This window comes from Theropithecus gelada, chromosome 10 (genome assembly GCF_003255815.1).
Source record: "Theropithecus gelada isolate Dixy chromosome 10, Tgel_1.0, whole genome shotgun sequence".
NCBI classification, from domain to species: Eukaryota; Metazoa; Chordata; class Mammalia; order Primates; family Cercopithecidae; genus Theropithecus; species Theropithecus gelada.
In genome coordinates, this window is record NC_037678.1 from 39,279,788 (window position 1) to 39,299,138 (window position 19,351).

Below are 19,351 nucleotides of genomic sequence, written 5' to 3' on the forward strand. Positions count from 1 at the left end.
CACCATCACCACCCCCATTATCACCATCACCACCATCACCACCCCCATTATCACCACCACTATTATCACCACCCCCATTATCATCATCACCACCATCACCACCATCACCACCCCCATTATCACTACCACCACCATCACCACCCCCATTATCACCATCACCACCCCATTATCACCACCCTGATTATCAACACTGCCACCATCACCATCACCATCACCATTGTTACAGGGTGGATTCCCCAGGAAATTGACCCTGAGATGGAGATTAGCAGGGAGGTGTTTATTTGGGAATGTTCCTAGGATCAGCACTTATGGAAGGGGGTTAAGAAACCAGCACTGGGCAGAGGAAGGAGACAGGATGCAGTGTAGTTCCAACAAAGGCTTCAGTCAACCCCATGGAGAGCTCTAACTCAGATGGCCCCTCCAAGTTGTCCTGCACTGGGGCCTCTATCACTTACAACCTATAAAGTTTATCACTCTATTGGGTTCAGGACATAATTCTCCCCCCTCTTTTTCCAAAGGAGATTTGCACTTTACAAGAAGAGGAGCTAAGGACAATGCTTACACCAACGAATAAACCACTGGAATTCCAGGCATCTGTTGGGCTCATTGGGGGCAAAAGAATTTGTGGGAGCTTCTCGCACTGTTCCATTGGCCCTTCAGCCCCAGAATCTTGCTCACTTTCCCACAACAGCAGGGCCCCTGGGGACCATCTCCCATCAAGGGGGTGCTCATCCACTCCAACCCCCAATGACTCTGGACAGGGTAGCCCTGTTTCCTGGCAAAAACTGCTTGACCCAGGCTCTGAGTCTCCCCTTGTCTGTTCCCACCCTTTTTCTCCAAGGAGCTGACACAGAGGACAGTCTGCTGGTGTGGGCAAGTCCCTCTCTGGCTGAGCTAACTGAGCTGAAGGCCTCAAGAGAGAGGGCCTGGGTCAAGGATGCCTGCACTGAGTGCCTGCAGGCAAGCACGGGCCTCTCTCACTTGTCCTTCTTGCTTGGACAACCCGAGGGGTTGTTTGCACAACTAAAGGAGATCACTTGGAGAAAGTGCCCAGCACAGCCATGCACACGGCAGGTGCTTACGATGCTCATTTGCCTGCAGGACAGGCTCTTACTGTGGTGCAAGGGAAGGAGTCGGGAGGGCAGCAGTCTCCTGCTCAGTGCTGAGCAACAGTTTTCCACGGAACCTCTCTCTTTGGCCTCCAAGACCTGACCTGACTGGACTCTGCCCACCTCTGTCCTCACTCATCCCCCTCCTGTCTCAGCAGCCTCCCTGCTGTCCCTTAAATTCACCCAGCTCAATCCCATCTCAGGGCCTTTGCACTTGCTGGCCCCACAGCCTGCAGCCGTGTTCCCCAGAGCTTCACAAGGCTGCCTCCTCTGTTCAGGTCTCACCTAAATGCCATCCCCCAGCTAGGCTCCCCCAACCATCTAGCTAAATAGCAACACATGCCTAGTCACTATGCCATCACACTATACATTTCATTCACAGCGTATATCACGCTGGATTTATCTGGCTCAGGGAGAGAGCACCTCTGAGAGGTCACTATTAAATTTCTGATGCCTGGGAGAGTAATTACATAAAATAACACAGGAGGTGCTCCTCATACAATAACTACACAGGAGACGCTCTTTATACAATAACACAGCATGTGCTCCTTATACAATAACAACACAGGAGGCGCTCCTTATACAATAACACAGGAGGCGCTCCTTATACAATAATACAGGAGATGCTCCTTATACAATACACAGGATGTGCTCCTTATACAATAACAACACAGGAGACGCTCTTTATACAATAACACAGGAGGCGCTCCTTATACAATAACGCAGGAGATGCTCCTTATACAATAACAACACAGGAGGTGCTCCTTATACAGTAACACAGGAGGCGCTCCTTATACAATAACACAGGAGGCGCTCCTTATACAATAACACAGGAAGCACTCCTTATACAATGACACAGGATGTGCTCCTTAAACAATAATAACACAGAAGGCGCTCCTTATACAATAACAACACAGGAGGCGCTCCTTATACAATAACACAGGAGGTGCTCGTTATACAATAACAACACAGGAGGTGCTCCTTATACAATACAGGACATGCTCCTTATAGAATGATAGGGAGTGCTCCTAATACAATAACAGCACATGGGGTGCTCCTTATACAACGGCAGCACAGGGTGATGCTCCTGAAACTCTCTTGTTTGCCCCAGGCCCTCAGCCATAGTCAGGGGCCTGGAGAAAGCTCAGAGGCAAGAGATCCATTTCTAATTCCCTGGGCAAATCTCTCTCCCTCTCTGTATATGCAGTTTTCTCTGCAAACCTAAGGGACTACATGTGATGAACCACATTTCCTTCCAGCTCAAACAAAAAGATTCCACAGACTTGGATAACTTCTCCTTTTAGCCAATAACCAGCTCATGCCAGAATATGATTCATCTCTGCTGATTCTGCCTAGCAACCAGGCCTTCTCCCCACATCCCAAATCAACTCTTCCGCAAGAAAAATTCCTCGCCCACCACACACCCGCCCAGCCCCCAGCGTCCCGGAGAGGAATGCAAGGCTTCAAGATCCCCTCCTCGCCTGTCTGCCAGCAGCATTTTAACTCAACCTCAGAATGTCTCCGGCTCTGTCTGGAACAACTGGGGGAAGCTGTGCCCCTCCTGGGATTAGCACAGGAAACAGCAGCAGAAGTGAGGCTGGCAAAAGCGCTGACCCAGCGTGCGGAGATCATTTCTATTCTGATGCCTCACCCTCCTCTTCTGCTCAGTTCCTCAGGCCTCTTACAGTGTTTGCATTTGAGGGAGGAAGAAATGGGGCAAGTGAAAGAGAGGAAGGGAGGTTCCATGCTTGAGACAAAACCAGCTTGTTCAGATTGCCTGAGGGTGTTTTTATCCAGTTTCCCACAGTGAGGAAAAAAACTGTATCATCATTTTAGTAGGTCTGGATAAACATTTGATCAGCTTCAATACCCATTTGTGACAAAATTTTGGCAATCTAGGAAGAGAAAGGAATGTCCTTAACTTGATACGGGACATTGACAAGAAAACTACAGCAAACATCTTGCCCACTGGCAAACCTTTGGAAGCATTCCCATTAAGATCAGGAACAAGGAATGGTGCTCACAACTACCACTACTGTGACCACTATCACCACCTCCACTACCATCACCATCACCATGACTACCTATACCACCACCACCGTCGCCATCACCACCATCACCACCACCACCACTACCACCATCACCTCCACCACCACCATCACCACCACCACCTCCACCACCACCATCACCACCACCACCTCCACCACCATGACCACCACCACCACTAGTACCATCATCACCACCACCATCACCACCACCACCACCACCACCACCACCATCACCACCACCACCACCACCATCACCACCACCATCACCACCACCACCACCATCACCACCATCACCACCACTACCATCCCCACCCGCCACCTGCCTCCAGGAGCACTGTAGCCTCGCCAGCCATCCCACTTTGGGCTCTGTCTCCAGGGATATGGGGGCTGGACCCTTCTGAGGCCAGTAGAGGCTCCACGCCAGGGTTGGTGGCAGGGCTGGCACAGGGGAACCTGCAGGGGCCACTGGCTTCACCATCTTAGCTACAGCAGCCCCTTCCCCTGTGCCTCTTGGCCTGGGCAACAGCGGCACGCATGGCCGGCCCACCACTTCCTCCAGGGTCAGCAGCGTCTATTCTGGCGGCCAGCAGGGCTGGAGAATCTTGGGGCTGTTAAGACCCTCCCCCAATCTCCCTGAGCCTCCAGGCACAGATGTGAAAAAGGTGACCACTGCAGTCAGCATTCAACCCCCACAGCATCCAGGGAAGGAAGGGGGCCACTGGGGGCTGACCCCTGCCTGTTCTGCAGCCAAAACCACCACCCTGGCAGGGCTCAAGAGGGAAGAAAATGGGGAGGGGCCGTTTGAGCAAATGAGCCCACCCGTGAGCAGGGTGGACAGACAGACAGCACGGTCTGGCAGGAGGGGGTCCCGTGAGCAGGGTGGACAGACAGACAGCACGGTCTGGCAGGATGGGGTCTCGGTCACTGGGGGGCCTGGGGCCCCTGGAACTCAGCATGTGTGCCTACAGCCACCCCGTGGGTTCCCCGGCCAGCAGCCGCCACAAGCCGCAGCTTAAACAACCACCAGGCAGGTGACTAGCGCGATGTATTGATCCAGGCACTAAAAACCCAGGAAAGAAGACGCCCAGCCACAGAGCCAAGGGTTCGCGGCAGGAAGGTGGGGGTGGCAGGGGCCGAAACGGCCTGGCCTGGCCTTTCGAAAAAGCAGCTTTCTGGAGACAGACGACAAAGATGGACCAAGCCATGGGAAGAAGCACTGAGAAGAAAGGGGAGGGAGGCTCGTTCACACCTGATGGGCTCCAGCCAGAGCCACCACTGACCTCCATCTCTCCAGCCAGGGCTCCCAGAGCAAACCCCAGGCAGTGGTGGGGCCCAGTCTGGGCCAGGACCCTTGCTGGCTGGGGGCGCCCACCGCCAGCCTCGGCGCCATGACTCACCTTGCTGTGGGCATAGACCACAGAGCCCAGCAGCTTCCAGGTGCCTCCCCGCCGGTCCATGCGGATCATCCGTAGAATCTGCAGGAAGCGCAGGCTCCGCAGCGCAGATGTGGCAAAGACATTGCCCTGGGAGCCGGCGGCCAGCACCGCAATGGAGGCGATGAGCACCATGATATCTACAAAGCGGGCATAGACTGGTGAGCTGGTGGGCCGCCCCCTGCACCCGCGTGGAGAAACCCCCACCCCAGGTTCCAGGAGGCTGTGCAGAGGGGCGGGAAGGTGGATGCCCAGCGCCTGGTGTGGGCTCTGTCGGGACCCAGGAAGGACATGACTATCGTCCACCTGCCTGCAGGGCCCGGGACGGGCAGCCCGGCACAACATCCCTCTTCCTGACGTTTAGGCCGCGTTAACCACAGGCTCTGACTCCAAGTCAGCAGGTGAGAAGAAACTTCCAGAAGGAGCCAGTCCTGCCCAGCCCCTCTGGCCCACGTAGACCTAGCCCCAGCTCCCCCCAGTGCTGAGTCTGTCCCTGGGTCCCTGGCCGCGATTCCAGCAATGCCGCCCCCACCAGGCCTCACCAATCACACAGAACGGCTTCCGGGCAAACTTGAGCCGCCCCCTCCAGCCACGGTACCGGCAGCAGCAGCCTGCGGCCCAGATCCGCACGAAGTACTCCACACCAAACACCACGATAGTCACGATTTCCTGCAGGGGAGGAAAGCTGAGGCCACCTCGAGACCCAGGGGAGGCCCTGGGGGCCCAGCCTGGCCCCCCACAGGGGCAGTTCTGGCCCAGGGACCAAGCCGCAGGACAGGAGGCCCCCAAAGGAAACTGCAAGCTTGGACTGACCCACACAGGGCCCCCATCCCTCTCTAGCCTCTGGGCAGCAAGGTTTAGGCCCTCTGGAGACCGTGCATCCGGGAACACAGCTGAGCACGAACACCATGGGGCCACCCTCCCCACCTCCCTGTCTGCGCTGGGGGCTCTATCTGGGCTAGGGGACCCTGTCTGAACGGGGGGGCCTGTCTGAGCTGGGGGGCCCTGAGCTGGGGCACCCTGTCTGAACGGGGGGGGCCTGTCTGAGCTGGGGGGCCCTGTCTGAGCTGGGAGGCCCTGTCTGCACTGGGGGGCCCTGTCTGAGCTGGGGGGCCCTGTCTGAGCTGGGGGGCCTATCTGAGCTGTGTGGGCCCTGTCTGAGCTGGGGGGGCCTGTCTGAGCTGCGGGTCCTGTCTGAACTGGGAGGCCCTGTCTGAACTGGGGGGCCCTGTCTGAGCCAGTGGGGGGCCTGCCCTGTCTGAGTTGGGGGGTGCACAGCAGGGCTGAGCTGAGGGAAGGCCCCAGGTAACTACAAAGGGGGTCACAGCCTCCACCCAGACCTTGGGCAGCCCCAGGACAGAGGGGCAGGGCGGGCAGTAGAGGGGGGTGCATTCGGATGGGGATCAGTCTCCTCGAGGGCCCCCTACCCCGTTACCAACAGCGACACAGGAACTGCACTCCCGTTGCCATGGTGCCCACCCTGCCCTGGCACAGGGTTGCTGCAAACGTCACAGCCCCCACCCGACGCCCACGTCTGCCGTCTGCTGGGGACACCCCACAGCTCTGGTTCCAGAGATAGATAACGTGGGGAGGGAAAGGGAGGGAAGGAGGGAGAGTGGACCTGCCCAGGGTGGGGTGATGGAGGCGGGGCTGTCAGCCACTGTGAGGTCACCATGAGGGGTGAGGTGAGGGCTGAGTTACAGCCAGGGTGGGGCTGGGGCACAGCCGCGGCTGTGGGGCTGGGGGCAGTTGGGAGCTGACAGAACACAAAGACATGGCCGGAGCTGGGGCTGCGGGGGTTGGGACGGGGCTGGAGGGAGCTGGGGCTGCGGGGGCTGGAGGGAGCAGGGCAGGGGAGAGGCATCGCGTGGTGGGGGTGGGGGAGGCCTTCACAGGATGCCAGGGTTGGGGGCATCAGAGGCCCTGTAGTAACAGGAATGAGGGACAGATGCCCAGGCAGCTCTGGCTCCTTCCTGGGCCCCTCCAGCCCCCACCCTCACGCGGGGCTCACCAGGATGTAGAGGGCCCCCTCTGAGCTCTTCTCATACTCCTTGATGGTGGAGAACACAGACAGCACGAGGCAGGAGAACACCAGGAGGAACCTGGGGGCAGGGAGCGCGTGCTCAGCCAGGCCACAGCAGGGCACCAGCATGGCTGCGTCTCCAGAACGCAGGACCCCACTCCCCACCCGCCCCACCAGAGTCCACTCGGGCCAGAGGGCACCCCCACAGCCACCTCCCGGGACCCCAAACTCCACAGTGGCACCGTGCGCAGCTGCCCCCTCCAGGATGCACCCCCTCTCCACTCTGGCCCTGCCCCCTCTGTCGGGTTTCAGCCTGGTAGCCTCATCCTTCGGCAACGTCTCCAAAACTCTGAGTCAAATGGGAACAGCAAGGCCCACCGGCTGCAAACACAGGAACAAGCAAAACCCCTGGGGCAGAAGGCACCGGATCAACCTTCCCTGCTCCTCGCTCTCAGCCACCTGCTCCAGACCCCAGCGCAGACGGCTTCTCTGGCAGTTAAATCCCAAGCCAAGCAACAAGAGCTCCTGGGATCACCACCTTTCCAGCCTCGTCCTGGCTGCCAGGAGGCTCAGTGTCTCCTTCCTTCTGGGTTGCAGGCGCCTCCTCCCACCAGTGACTTCCACCATGATTGCTCTTCCCATCCACGTCCCACGCGATTACCTCACTCACTAATCCTTCTTCAACTTCCCCTCAGACGCTCAAGTTCACGCCCCACCAAAATTCCCCCAAATGCATGTTTTTTGTTTGTTTTGTTTTGTTTTGAGATAGAGTTTCACTTGTCACGCAGGCTGGAGTGAAATGGCGCGATCTCGGCTCACTGCGAGCTCCGCCTCCCAGGTTCAAGCGATTCTCCTGTCTCAGCCTCCAGGGGAGCTGGGATTACAGGCATGTGCCACCAAACCAGGCTAATTTTTGTATTTTTTAGCGGAGATGGGGTTTCATCATATTGGCCGGGCTGGTCTCGAATGCCTGGGCTCAAGTAATCCTCCCGCCTCGGCCCCCCAAAGGGCTGGGATTACAGGCGTGAGCCACCATGCTTGGCCCAAATGCATGAGTGAGCCACCATGCTTTGCCCAAATGCATGACTTCTCCTCAGCCCTGCATCCTCCTCTGATACAAGCGGCTCTGCTACGCTTGTTCCCTTGCCCACCCCAGAAAGCTGCAGACGGGAAGAGCCCGCCACCCCCCAAGACCCTGCCGCGGGAACCCGGCTTGTGGCCACCCACGTAGAAGAGACACAGCAGATCTCCCAGCTCTTCCTGGGAGCAAAGCTGTGCCACCCAGAGCCTCAAGCTGCCGCTGTGGCAGGAAAGCCAGCTCCGGCGTGCTGAAGTCACTGGACACACACCAGAGAGAAACCCACTTCGCGGGAAGCAAACGCTTTGTCCCGTTTACATTTTTCACAGGTGTTCTGGGATGTGAAGGGGACGTGTCCAACATCCAGCTCCTTGGTCACAGCCATAAAGGAGGCCGCGCGTGGGACACGCCCTCATTCCAGACAGTGGGAGAGACGCCTTCACCTCGACCGTGTTGCTGCCTCTCGTTCCAACCGTGCTCAGAATCAGGAGCGGCGGGGACAGAGCCACAGAGCAGCCGCTTCCCCATGTCCGCGCCCTGTGCTGTCTTCACACGCGCCATCACCTTGCACACCCGGCGGCACCGCACGGCTGCCATGGAGCCTGTGGGGCCCTCCTGTGTCTCAAACCCGAGCCCTTCCCCAGCGCCCACATCCAGGTGGGAGAGACCCCACACTCAGGATCTTCTTCCCTCTGTCCTCGAAGCAGTGCTGCAGTCCAGCCTGGGTTCTGGGGCACTGTCCCAGCTCCCCTCTCCCCATTCCCACCGAGGAAATAGTCCTTGGATGCCTGGACCTGCAGGGCTGAGACGCTGGGCCGGGGTGCTGGGCGGGGGCACCGGGCCGAGACGCTGGGCCGGGGTACTGGGCCGGGGTGCTGGGCAGGGGCACTGGGCCGGGGCGCTGGGCACAGGCATGGGCATCCTGGGGATCCCTCCAGCCTAGACATGCCCCCCCCCCGACCTGCTGGGCCAAGACACTGGGCACAGGCATCCTGGGGGGGTCCCTCCAGCCCAGACACACCCCCCCCAACCTGCTGGGCCAAGACACTGTGCTAGGGCGCTCTCGGCATCCTGGGGGGTTCCTCCAGCCTGGACATGCCCCCCTGACGTGCTGGGCCGAGACGCTGGGCCGAGATGCTGGGCACAGGCACAGGCATCCTGGGGGGACATCTCTCCAGTCCAGACATGCCCCCTTGTCACTGGAGCTTCAGGGCATCACAGCACCTCTCGAGACCCACCCCTCCTGTCTCAGCCTCACAGTTTCCTTTCCAGTCTGGGGGTGTGGGGGTGCTCATGGGATCGAGGCTGGCCAACCATGGCCAGCAAGTGGTGGCCCCAGAATCTCTGCTGGAACTACCAGGAATGAGGCGCCCCCTTCCCACGAAGGTTGTCAACAAGGAGGAGGCAGGCCTGGGGCACTGGCAGGAGGATGGGTGGGCACAGGAAAACCTGCTTGAAGATGAGGTCACAATAAGGAAGGCAGCACTGAGGGATGGGGAAGAGACCTGAAGACACATAATGTGAGCACCTGGATCCAGCTGTGCCTGAAGCCCCTTGGACTTCCAGGTTTGTAAGCCCATTACTTACAACACTCTAGACTTGTTTTCTGCCCCTTGCAAACAAAAGACCCTGACCTTTCGGGCTGTGATCAGCTGACAGACATGGGTGTGTCCCTGCTCTGAGCCCACACCTGACTCCACCATGCTGTGGTCACAGCTACTCCGACCCACAGCTCCTCCCTGGGCAGACAAGCCTCGTGGCTGTGACACAAGCTGCCACGGATCAAAAAGGAAAAAACAAGTCCTCGGTGTGCGGAGCTATTTAGGGAGCACAGGTCAGTGCTGGCCGCAGTGCCTGGAGGGTTTGGAGGGTTTGGGGAGCACAGGTCAGCGCTGGCCGCAGTGCCTGGAGGGTTTGGAGGGTTTGGGGAGCGGAGGTCAGCATTGGCCGTGGTGCCTGGTGGGAAGAGGACCCCACTCCGCTCACAGCTTCACTGTCCTGTAGGAGAGCCCCAGGGGAGCACCGTGGAGAGGGGAGGGACTCCCCAAAGGCTGAGCTCCACGGCCCAGGAGAAGAGGGAAGAGCCCTAGCGTCTGAGCTCCCGGGAGAAGAGGCAAGAGGGAAGCCCCAGCGTCTGTGGCCCGCAGGGAAACTGCTCAGACTTTTGGCCGCAGAGGCAGAAGGACAGGACCAGGCCATCCAGGCACAAACCCGGGGCCCCCATCACCCCAGGCTCAGGCTCTGAGCCCCCAAACCAGGACCGGCCCATTAGGTGGTGGCAGCAATTGGAGTACATAATTGGGCCCAAATCTGACACACAGCACTCAGACCAGACCCTCTCCTGCACCATTAGTACCACCACCAGCACCCACACCCAGCTCCCAGCTCCCAGCCCTGCACTGCCTGTGCCCCCGGGACCCGCCTGCCCGTCCCACTGCAGGAGCTCTCTGCCCTCTGCCCCCTACAGGACCCGCACCCCCCTCACCCACCTCACCACCCTTCCCTCACCCAAAGGGACGAATTGCCCCAAACCCTCCTCCCACTGCTCCGGAGGGACCTAGACAAAACCCTGACTGCCCTTCCAGAGATCACAGGCCCAGCACACACGCCGGACGAGCACAGCCCCTTCCAGATGTCACAGGCCCAGCACACACGCCAGACGAGCACGGCCGCAGAGGCCCAGCAGAGGTCACAGGCCCAGCACACACGCCGGACGAGCGCAGCCGCAGAGGTCACGGGCCCAGCACACACACCGGACGAGCGCGGCCCCTTCCAGATGTCACAGGCCCAGCACACACGCCAGACGAGCACGGCCGCAGAGGTCACAGGCCCAGCACACACGCCGGACAAGCATGGCCACAGAGGCCCAGCAGAGGTCACAGGCCCAGCACACACGCCGGACGAGCACGGCCCCTTCCAGACGTCACAGGCCCAGCACACACGCCAGACGAGCGTGGCCACAGAGGCCCAGCAGAGGTCACAGGCCCAGCACACACGCCGGACGAGCACAGCCCCTTCCAGACGTCACAGGCCCAGCACACACGCCAGACGAGCACAGCTGCAGAGGTCACAGGCCCAGCACGCATGCCGGACGAGCGCGGCTGCAGAGGTCACAGGCCCAGCACACATGCTGGACGAGCACGGCCGCAGAGGCCCAGCAGAGGTCACAGGCCCAGCACACACGCCGGACGAGCACAGCCGCAGAGGTCACAGGCCCAGCACACATGCTGGACGAACACGGCCGCAGAGGCCCAGCAGAGGTCACAGGCCCAGCACACACGCCGGACGAGCGCAGCCGCAGAGGTCACGGGCCCAGCACACACATCGGACGAGCGCGGCCCCTTCCAGATGTCACAGGCCCAGCACACACACCAGACGAGCACAGCCGCAGAGGTCACAGGCCCAGCACACACGCCGGACAAGCGTGGCCACAGAGGCCCAGCAGAGGTCACAGGCCCAACACACACGCCGGACGAGCACGGCCCCTTCCAGAGGTCACAGGCCCAGCACACATGCCAGACGAGCGCGGCCGCAGAGGTCACAGGCCCAGCACACATGCCGGATGAGCACAGCTGCAGAGGCCCAGCAAGACCACCACATATGGGGTCAGGGCTGGATCTCCCTCGCCAGGTGGCTTCAGGCTTCCAGGAATAAGGCAGCACTGATGCCGGCCCCCGCTCCCGGGACCTGGGGCTACCAGAGGTGTGGGAGGCCATGGGTGCCCCAGGCAAGGGCCAGGACTCCCTGAGGCAGCACTGGGCGCTGCAGTCACCCCTGGGGGCAGAGACTGAGAAGACGGCTGGGGAGGTGGGGGAAGCCAGGGGATCCCTAGCCCAGAGGTCACACAGGGTCATGGTGGGGTCAGGTGGGGTCAAGGTTGAACAAGAGTGGCAGGTGCCGGCCGGGCGCGGTGGCTCAAGCCTGTAATCCCAGCACTTTGGGAGGCTGAGACGGGCGGATCACGAGGTCAGGAGATCGAGACCATCCTGGCTAACAGGGTGAAACCCCGTCTCTATTAAGAAATACAAAAAACTAGCCGCGCGAGGTGGCGGGCGCCTGTAGTCCCAGCTACTCGGGAGGCTGAGGCCGGAGAATGGCGTGAACCCGGGAGACGGAGCTTGCAGTGAGCTGAGATCCGGCCACTGCACTCCAGCCTGGGTGACAGAGCGAGACTCCGTCTCAAAAAAAACAAACAAACAAACAAAAAAAAAAGTAAGAAAAACTAGCCGGGCGAGGTGGCAGGCGCCTGTAGTCCCAGCTACTCGGGAGGCTGAGGCAGGAGAATGGCGTGAACCCGGGAGGCGGAGCTTGCAGTGAGCTGAGATCCGGCCACTGCACTCCAGCCTGGGCGACAGAGCGAGACTCCGTCTCAAAAAAAAAAAGAGTGGCAGGTGCCCAGGTGAGAGCTGGCAGAGCAGCGTCTGTGGAGCCAGGGCTGCGGGGACTCGGAAGCAGGGTAGGGCAGGCCTGTGCACAGAGCCCTTGGCATAACTAACTCCATCTTAGAAAAAGACTCCATTTTGTCTCACAGGGCACTCTACCGAGAAGGAAAAGATGTTCTGTTTAAGAACCAAAAAGCAAAAAAACAAGAAAAACTGGCCGGGCATGGCGGCTCACGTCTGTAATCCCAGCACTTTGGGAGGAGGCCGAGGTGGGCAGATCACTTGAGGTCAGGAGTTCAAGACCAGCCTGGCCAATATGGTGAAATTCCGTCTCTACTAAAAATACAAAAATTAGCCAGGCGTGGTGGCACGTGCCTGTGATCCCAGCTACTCGGGAGGCAGAAGAATCGCTTGAACCCAGGAGGTGGAGGCTGCAGTAAGCCAAGACCACGCCACTGCACTCCAGCCTAGGTGATAGAGCAAGACTCTGTCTCAAAAAAAAAAAAGAAACAAATAAAAAAACAGAGTCCAAGTCCAACCAGATAAGGACACACACAAGCCCGTCCGCCGTGCTCAGTTCCCCCTGGAGGCCTCTGTCTTCACCGCCATCTCACAGCTGCCTGCAGCAGCCCAGGCCAGGCCTCTGGGCTGGTATTAACCTCTGTCCTGTGTCTTTTTCCTCATGATGTTAAACCTGACTTTGGGTGGAACGTGGAACCTGACCGGACGAGCAAACGGCAGTGTACGGCCTGCAGCACTGACCGGCGTGGAGTGGCCGTGACTGCAGTGTGACCCAGAAGCTCTAGGGAGAACCTGCCTGCTTGGGAACTCCACGTAGCTCGTGGCGTCTGTGATTGAAACAGCATCAGTGAAAGTCTGACCTTGTGGAAAGACACAAACCTGAGTGGACCTCGTGTCAAGCCCGTCCTGTGTGCAAAGTGCCTCCAGGACCCGGGGCCTTGGGCAAGCTCCATTCAGCCAAGAGCAAGAGGGTGACCGAGCCACTCCAGGTTCAATTCACGGCGGACACCCCCATGGCTTCCCTCTGCCCGGACCCAGTCATCTCAGCCATGAACACCCCCTGGATGTGGGGAGGCCGGCATGGCCCCCTGTAGCCCCCCTCCAGCTCGCTGGAGACCCCCACGTCCAGGCAGCCTGAGTCCTCCAGCCTGGGCAGGCACAGTCCCCGTAGCTCTGCCTTCCGACTCGCCAGCAGCGGCCTCTGCTGCACCGCCGGAAACGTTGTCCAGGGCAGGGAAGGCGGGGCACAGGGTGGTGCTCCCGAGACCTGCCCCAGGAAGGACCACGGCCGTGTTTCAGAAGCACCCAGGACCATGCGGTCTGAAGCAGAGGTGGAGGCTTCGGGCACAGGCAGCCCGGCCGAGGTCAGCCCCACCACCTGCCCATCCCAGCACCACAGCCAGCCAAGGCGGGGCACTGCTGAGCCACCGGCGGCACTGGTAGAAACTGTGCCTTTGAAGGCTCTGGCCACCGAGCACCCACACCAGAGATGGAGGCGCAGGGGCCAAAGCCACATTTTAAAGCATCTCATGTGAAAACTGTCAGCATCTCTAGCGTGAGCCCCAGTTCAGATTCCACCCACACCCTCGCCGAGGATGTCCCAGCCCCGTGCCATTGAGAAGCAATAATCCAGTGCCCGCCTCTGAGCCAAGGGCTTCGTAAAGTGCAGCTGCAGCTTCACTGCGACCCTTAAAAAGCCAGTGATGGTCAGTGCCCACAGCCCCCACACGGCCGCCAGCGTCTACAGCACTCGGACCAGGCCAGGCGGGGCCAGCGGCTGCCTGCCCTCTGCCTTCCCCCGATCGCCAGCCTCCCCTCCCCCCGTCCCCCTTGCGACCATGTATCGAGGGGACACCGGTGGCTGTCCACAGATGTCCCCGAAGGCGGGGTCACGGTCCTGCTCAGGGTCCTCTCTCCGCGGTTCCCACACCAGGGGTGGGCCCGTGAGGCCGGCCACCTCCGTGTCTCCAGGCTCAGCATCCGCTGACCGTCCTACAGGATGACAGGGGCTGTGTCTCTGGGCTCAGCGTCCGCTGACCATCCATCCTGTGGGATCCACAGATGACAAGGGCTGTGTCTCCGAGCTCAGCGTCCGCTGACCATCCGTCCTGTGGGATCCACAGATGACAGGGGCTGTGTCTCCGTGCTCAACATCCGCTGATCATCCGTCCTGCAGGATCCACAGACGACAGGGGCTGTCTCTGGGCTCAGTGTCCGCTGATCATCCATCCTGCGGGATCCACAGACGACAGGGGCTGTGTCTCTGGGCTCAGTGTCCGCTGATCATCCATCCTGCGGGATCCACAGACGACAGGGGCTGTCTCTGGGCTCAGTGTCCGCTGACCATCCGTCCTGCGGGATCCACAGACGACAGGGGCTGTGTCTCCGAGCTCAGTGTCCACTGACCATCCGTCCTGCGGGATCCACAGATGACAGGGGCTGTGTCTCCGGGCTCAGCGTCCGCTGATCATCCGTCCTGCGGGATCCACAGGCGACAGGGGCTGTCTCTGGGCTCAGTGTCCGCTGATCATCCGTCCTGCAGGATCCATAGACGACAGGGGCTGTCTCTGGGCTCAGTGTCCGCTGATCATCCGTCCTGCGGGATTCACAGACGACAGGGGCTGTCTCTGGGCTCAGTGTCCGCTGACCATCCGTCCTGTGGGATCCACAGATGACAGGGGCTGTCTCCAAGCTCAGCGTCCGCTGACTGTCCGTCCTGCGGGATCCACAGATGACAGGCACTGTGTCTCTGGGCTCACCGTCCTGCGGGATCCACAGATGACAGGGGCTGTGTCTCCGGGCTCAGCGTCCGCTGACCGTCCGTCCTGCGGGATCCACAGATGACAGGCACTGTGTCTCTGGGCTCACTGTCTGCTCACCGTCCTGTGGGATCCACAGACGACAGGGGCTGTGTCTCCAGGCTCAGCATCCGCTGACTGTCCGTCCTGCGGGATCCACAGATGAGAGGGGCTGTGTCTCCGGGCTCAGCATCCGCTGACCGTCCGTCCTGCGGGATCCACAGACGACAGGGGCTATGAATGCAGTTTGTCCCCAACACCTTATTCCTCAGGTGAAAACTTTCTAAAGAGAAACGTCTAGAAAGAGAAGACCCATTGGTCATGCTAAGGCTGCTCTAGAAAAGCAGGATACATGCTTCATTCTTTTGATTTTCTCGGTGTAAGTTTTCAAAATCGGATCAGCTCCTTGAGGTCTTCCAGAGGAGGTAGATTGGGTGCGGTATTTGCTTTTTTTCTGAGGACCGTGATGAAGCCATGGCTCCAGCTGCCCGAATCAGCCCGTCCACCTTTGCCCAGCGGGAGCGTGGCCGCCAGAGCAGCTCGTTTCATCTGCGGATGCCCAGGGTCCTTTCCACCCCCGTCGGCTCTGCCCACACCGGCCTCTCTGCGATGTCTCCCCAGGTCCCTCCAGGCAGGAGGAGGGAAGGTCATTCCATCATGGACAGAAAGGCTAGAGGGCCCCACAGGCCATGTACCCACCAAGCTCTCCCAGAAACAGCCGACTGGGCAGAACCCGGTGCATGCGGGGACTGACTTTGAGGAACGGGCTCCTGAGCGTGTAGCGGGGGCTGCTGAGTCAGCGGGGCTGGCCAGAAGCACCAGCAAGAGCTGAAGCCGCCATCTGAGTCCGAATTCCACAGGGCAGCAGGCGGGAAACTCGGCACGACTTCCACGTTGCCGTCTTGAGAAAAATCTCTTTTCTTCTGGAAACCTCAGTTTCTGCTCTCAAGGCCTCAGCTGCTGGGACGAGGCTCACCCCCATGGCGGAGTCACTAGCTTCACTTGAAATCCGCTGAGCTAAGTGTTCCCACCAGAAAACACCTGCACAGCAGCATCGAGGCAGGTGCGTGGCCACCAGCCAGGCACTGAGTGGATGCATAAAGTGGGCATCACGGGCTGGGAGAGGACACGGGCCTCAGCTAGGGGCCTGCAGCAGGAATGGGCTGACTCAGCAGTGCAGGCCCAGAACGCCCTGACTGGTGTCCAGACAGTGGTGGGCAGAGCCAGGTCTCTCACCGGAAGCTCAGCTCCAGGGCAGGTCCAGGCCACACACCCGCCCAGGACCCCACCAGCCGGCCTGCAGCCACAGAGAGGGGCCCCACTGGGACCCACCTCGTGGGAACTGGGAGCCTCCACACAGGCCAGCGAGAACGCCTCAGCCCAGGACAACAGGCCAGCCGGAGCTCCAGCTGCAGGGGCAGAGGCGGTGGGGGGCAGGGGCTTCCAGGAAGCAGAGTCCCTGCAGGCTGAGGGGAGGGTCCAGGGCCGCATGAGAAGCTCGAAGTGCAGCACCGCGTGTGAAGGCCGGGCGGGTCCAAGAGCCAGCGCCCGTCCCTCGCTGCACCCCTCCCCGCCACTCCCAAGACCACACCCACAGCCTGGTCCTGCCCTGCCCAGGGGCCGCCCCGCAGCGAACATCGGCACAGCAGCACCAGGAAGGCCCTGTGTCAGGCACCCCAGGAGACACCAGCTGCCCCCACAGGCTGGTCCTGCCCTATCCAGCTGCCATCCCACAGTGGACACGGGCACAGCAGCACCAGGAAGGCTCTGTGTCGGGCACCCCAGGAGACACCGACTGCCCCCACAGGCCCACAGCTTCCAGCTCGAAGGCACTGGTCCCGAGGCACCGTCACCAGGGGGCCTCGGCCCCGCTCACGTGTGCGACCCAGAGGCCTCCACCCGGACCCCGAAGCTCCCAGCTCCAGGCAGGGGACGCGGGCAGCGGTGCCGAGGCCCAGGCAGACAAACCACACGCGAGGGACGTCCCATTTCCAAGCCGCGATTAATTTCCCGTGCTCGTTGGCCAAGTTCTTCAATTAACTGAGCCCTGGGAAAAGTGTGCAGACGTCTCGTGCGCCTCGTGCGCCTTCTGTGGGCGACTGTCTGCCTAACGGGGTTTTCTCTGGACTCTCAGCGGGTGGGAGCAGGGGAGGATGGGGGGTCCCTGGCTTCCCAGTCAGGAGCCCAGAGGCTTGGGAGGCGGGAGGGGCACAGCGGGGACACAGAGGGCATCACACACCACAGGAGGGGCTCAGGGACCCAGTTCAGCCCAGCAGAGCCACGCACATAATCCAGTGGGCGGCTTCCCGAAGGAGGCACGTACGGGGGTTACAGGGCAGAGGCGTTGGCCACAAGGGGAGAAGGGAAGGGCATTCCCAGCAGAGGGCATGGGGAGGGGTGGGGAGGCCTGGAGAGAGAAGGGCAGGCATATCCACGTCCCACGAGGATGAGGCTGCCCGGACTTGAGAACAGGGTGGGGTAGGGGCAAGGACAGCCCCACAGACTCGAATTCTGAGTCCTTGGTGCCACATCCAGGCAGGCAGCTCCTCGGGCTGCAAGGAACCTTCCGTGAATTAAAAAAGAAGGAGGTCCAGATCCCGGGTGTTCGGGACCCGCTTCCTAAGGTGGCTCCGACCAGGCATCTCGGAGCATTCCAGAAACGCTGCAGACGAATGCACCCGGATGCGGCCGAGATCTGCGGCTCCTCCCAGCAGCCATGAACTGGGAGGAATAAAGCCAGAATTCAAGGAGAAGATGAATCTCGCAGCCAGCCCCTCAGAAGGCTCCGGCTCCTTCCAGCTCAGCTTCCGCCCGTCTGCCCCCGCCTCGCCGGCCCGCAGACCCCGCACGGAGGAAGTCGCTGCCCCTCCCGCCGCAGCCCCACTGAAAAGTGCAGGCAACAGTTCCGAGTTCTGTTTTTTAAGTTTTTGGAACAGATGGCACAGATGGCGCCGCCGGGGGCGGCGAGTGCAGGGGGGGCAGAGAGACGGACACATGAGAAGAGCCGCGGAGGAGGGAGGAGGCGGCATGGGGTGCGTCTGGGCCCGTCTGGGGGACACAAAGATCCCGCTGCCTCGGCCATGGCTCCAGGCTCCGGGACAGACCAGGGAAGAAACCTCCAAACTGATCGCTCCCGAATGCGCTGGCCAGACATCTGGTCGGCTGAACTGTGAGGAAGACACAGGGGCCTCCAGGCCTCCGTCCACACACCGCGGTGTCCCCAAAACATCCACGCTCATGCCCATCTTAGAGAACAGGAAACTGAAGCTCACCGAGGCGGGTGAGGGCCTCTGTCTCTGAACCAGGGGAGAGGGCGGCAGGAGACCCCGATGGCATCCCCCAGGCCTCAGGAGAGGTGGCTCCCGGGAACGCTGGGACATACTCCCTGCCTATGTGGCCTCGGGGTCCGGGCACGGCAAGCGTCCAGATGTGGGACACTCCCTGAGGGCCAGCCACCAGGGGCCTCCCAGGGCAGGGCCATCACCCCCTCAGAGCAAGGCCCACAGCGTGGGTACAGCCCCTCCCATGCTCAGCCGGGGAATACAGCCCACCACAGGGTACTCAGCTGGGGTCTCGCTGGCTCGGCAAGGGCTACCCACCCCCTCCTGCCCAGGCAGTGGCCAAATCTGCAGGGAAAGAAAAAAGAGGTTTCTTACGGGAGGACGGGGGAGGATGAGGGGAGGACGGCAGGAGGACGACGGGAGGACAGTGGGAGGACCGAGCAGCTTCTCTGAAGCCCAGAATTACAACACAAAGGGTTTCTAGGCTAATTATGATAATGGGTTCAACTTCAGGAGCTTCCCTGGCAGCCGTTGCCAAGGAGACGAGGCAAGTAGCTGGTCCCCAGCCCCAGATTCGGGGAAAGAGTCAGGGTGGGGGCGGGGAAGACCCACAGAGCCCTGGCACCCACCACTGAGCAGAGGGCGTCAGCTGGGGCTCACCACATGTCCCTGATGCACAGCCCAGCCCCGTGCCCATCAGACAGCCCCAAATCACGAGAGGCCGTGGCAGGGATCAGGCACCCCGAATCCAGCCACAGCCTGAGTGTGGAGCAGGGGGGGGTCCCCTCTTGGGAACGGGGATCCAAGAGCAAACAGGAGAAGCTGGGCAGGGAGGGGCCCGTGGGAGGGGCCAAAGGATCACCAGGCCACAAAGGGTGCCCAGTTAAGGCCAGACCACAGTCCTGGGGCCCCCACCGCTGGTACCCACAGGCCATGAGATGCAAAAGCTCCTCTGCTCACAGGGGCCCCCACCTCCGGAGACTCCTCTGCTTCCGGGTCCCCCCACCTCCGAAGACTCCTCTGCTTCCGGGTCCCCCCACCTCCGAAGACTCCTCTGCTTCCGGGTCTCCCCCGCCTCCGGAGACTCCTCTGCTCACGGGACCCCCCCGCCTCCGGAGACTCCTCTGCTCACGGGACCCCCCCGCCTCCGGAGACTCCTCTGCTCACGGGGCCCCCCC

The 19,351-nt window shown here is 60.8% G+C and overlaps 1 protein-coding gene across 1 annotated transcript; it reads right to left on the reverse strand.

The window, feature by feature from the left end:
* Positions 1-4,169: 4,169 nt before the first annotated feature.
* LOC112632448 (potassium voltage-gated channel subfamily KQT member 2-like) lies at positions 4,170-6,742 on the reverse strand. The gene is made up of 4 exons (XM_025398123.1): positions 6,602-6,742; positions 5,133-5,259; positions 4,555-4,730; positions 4,170-4,217 (listed from the first exon to the last, which is right to left on the reverse strand). Exons 1-4 carry the CDS (start codon positions 6,740-6,742, stop codon positions 4,170-4,172), a joined length of 492 nt encoding a protein of 163 aa, XP_025253908.1.
* Positions 6,743-19,351: the final 12,609 nt, after the last annotated feature.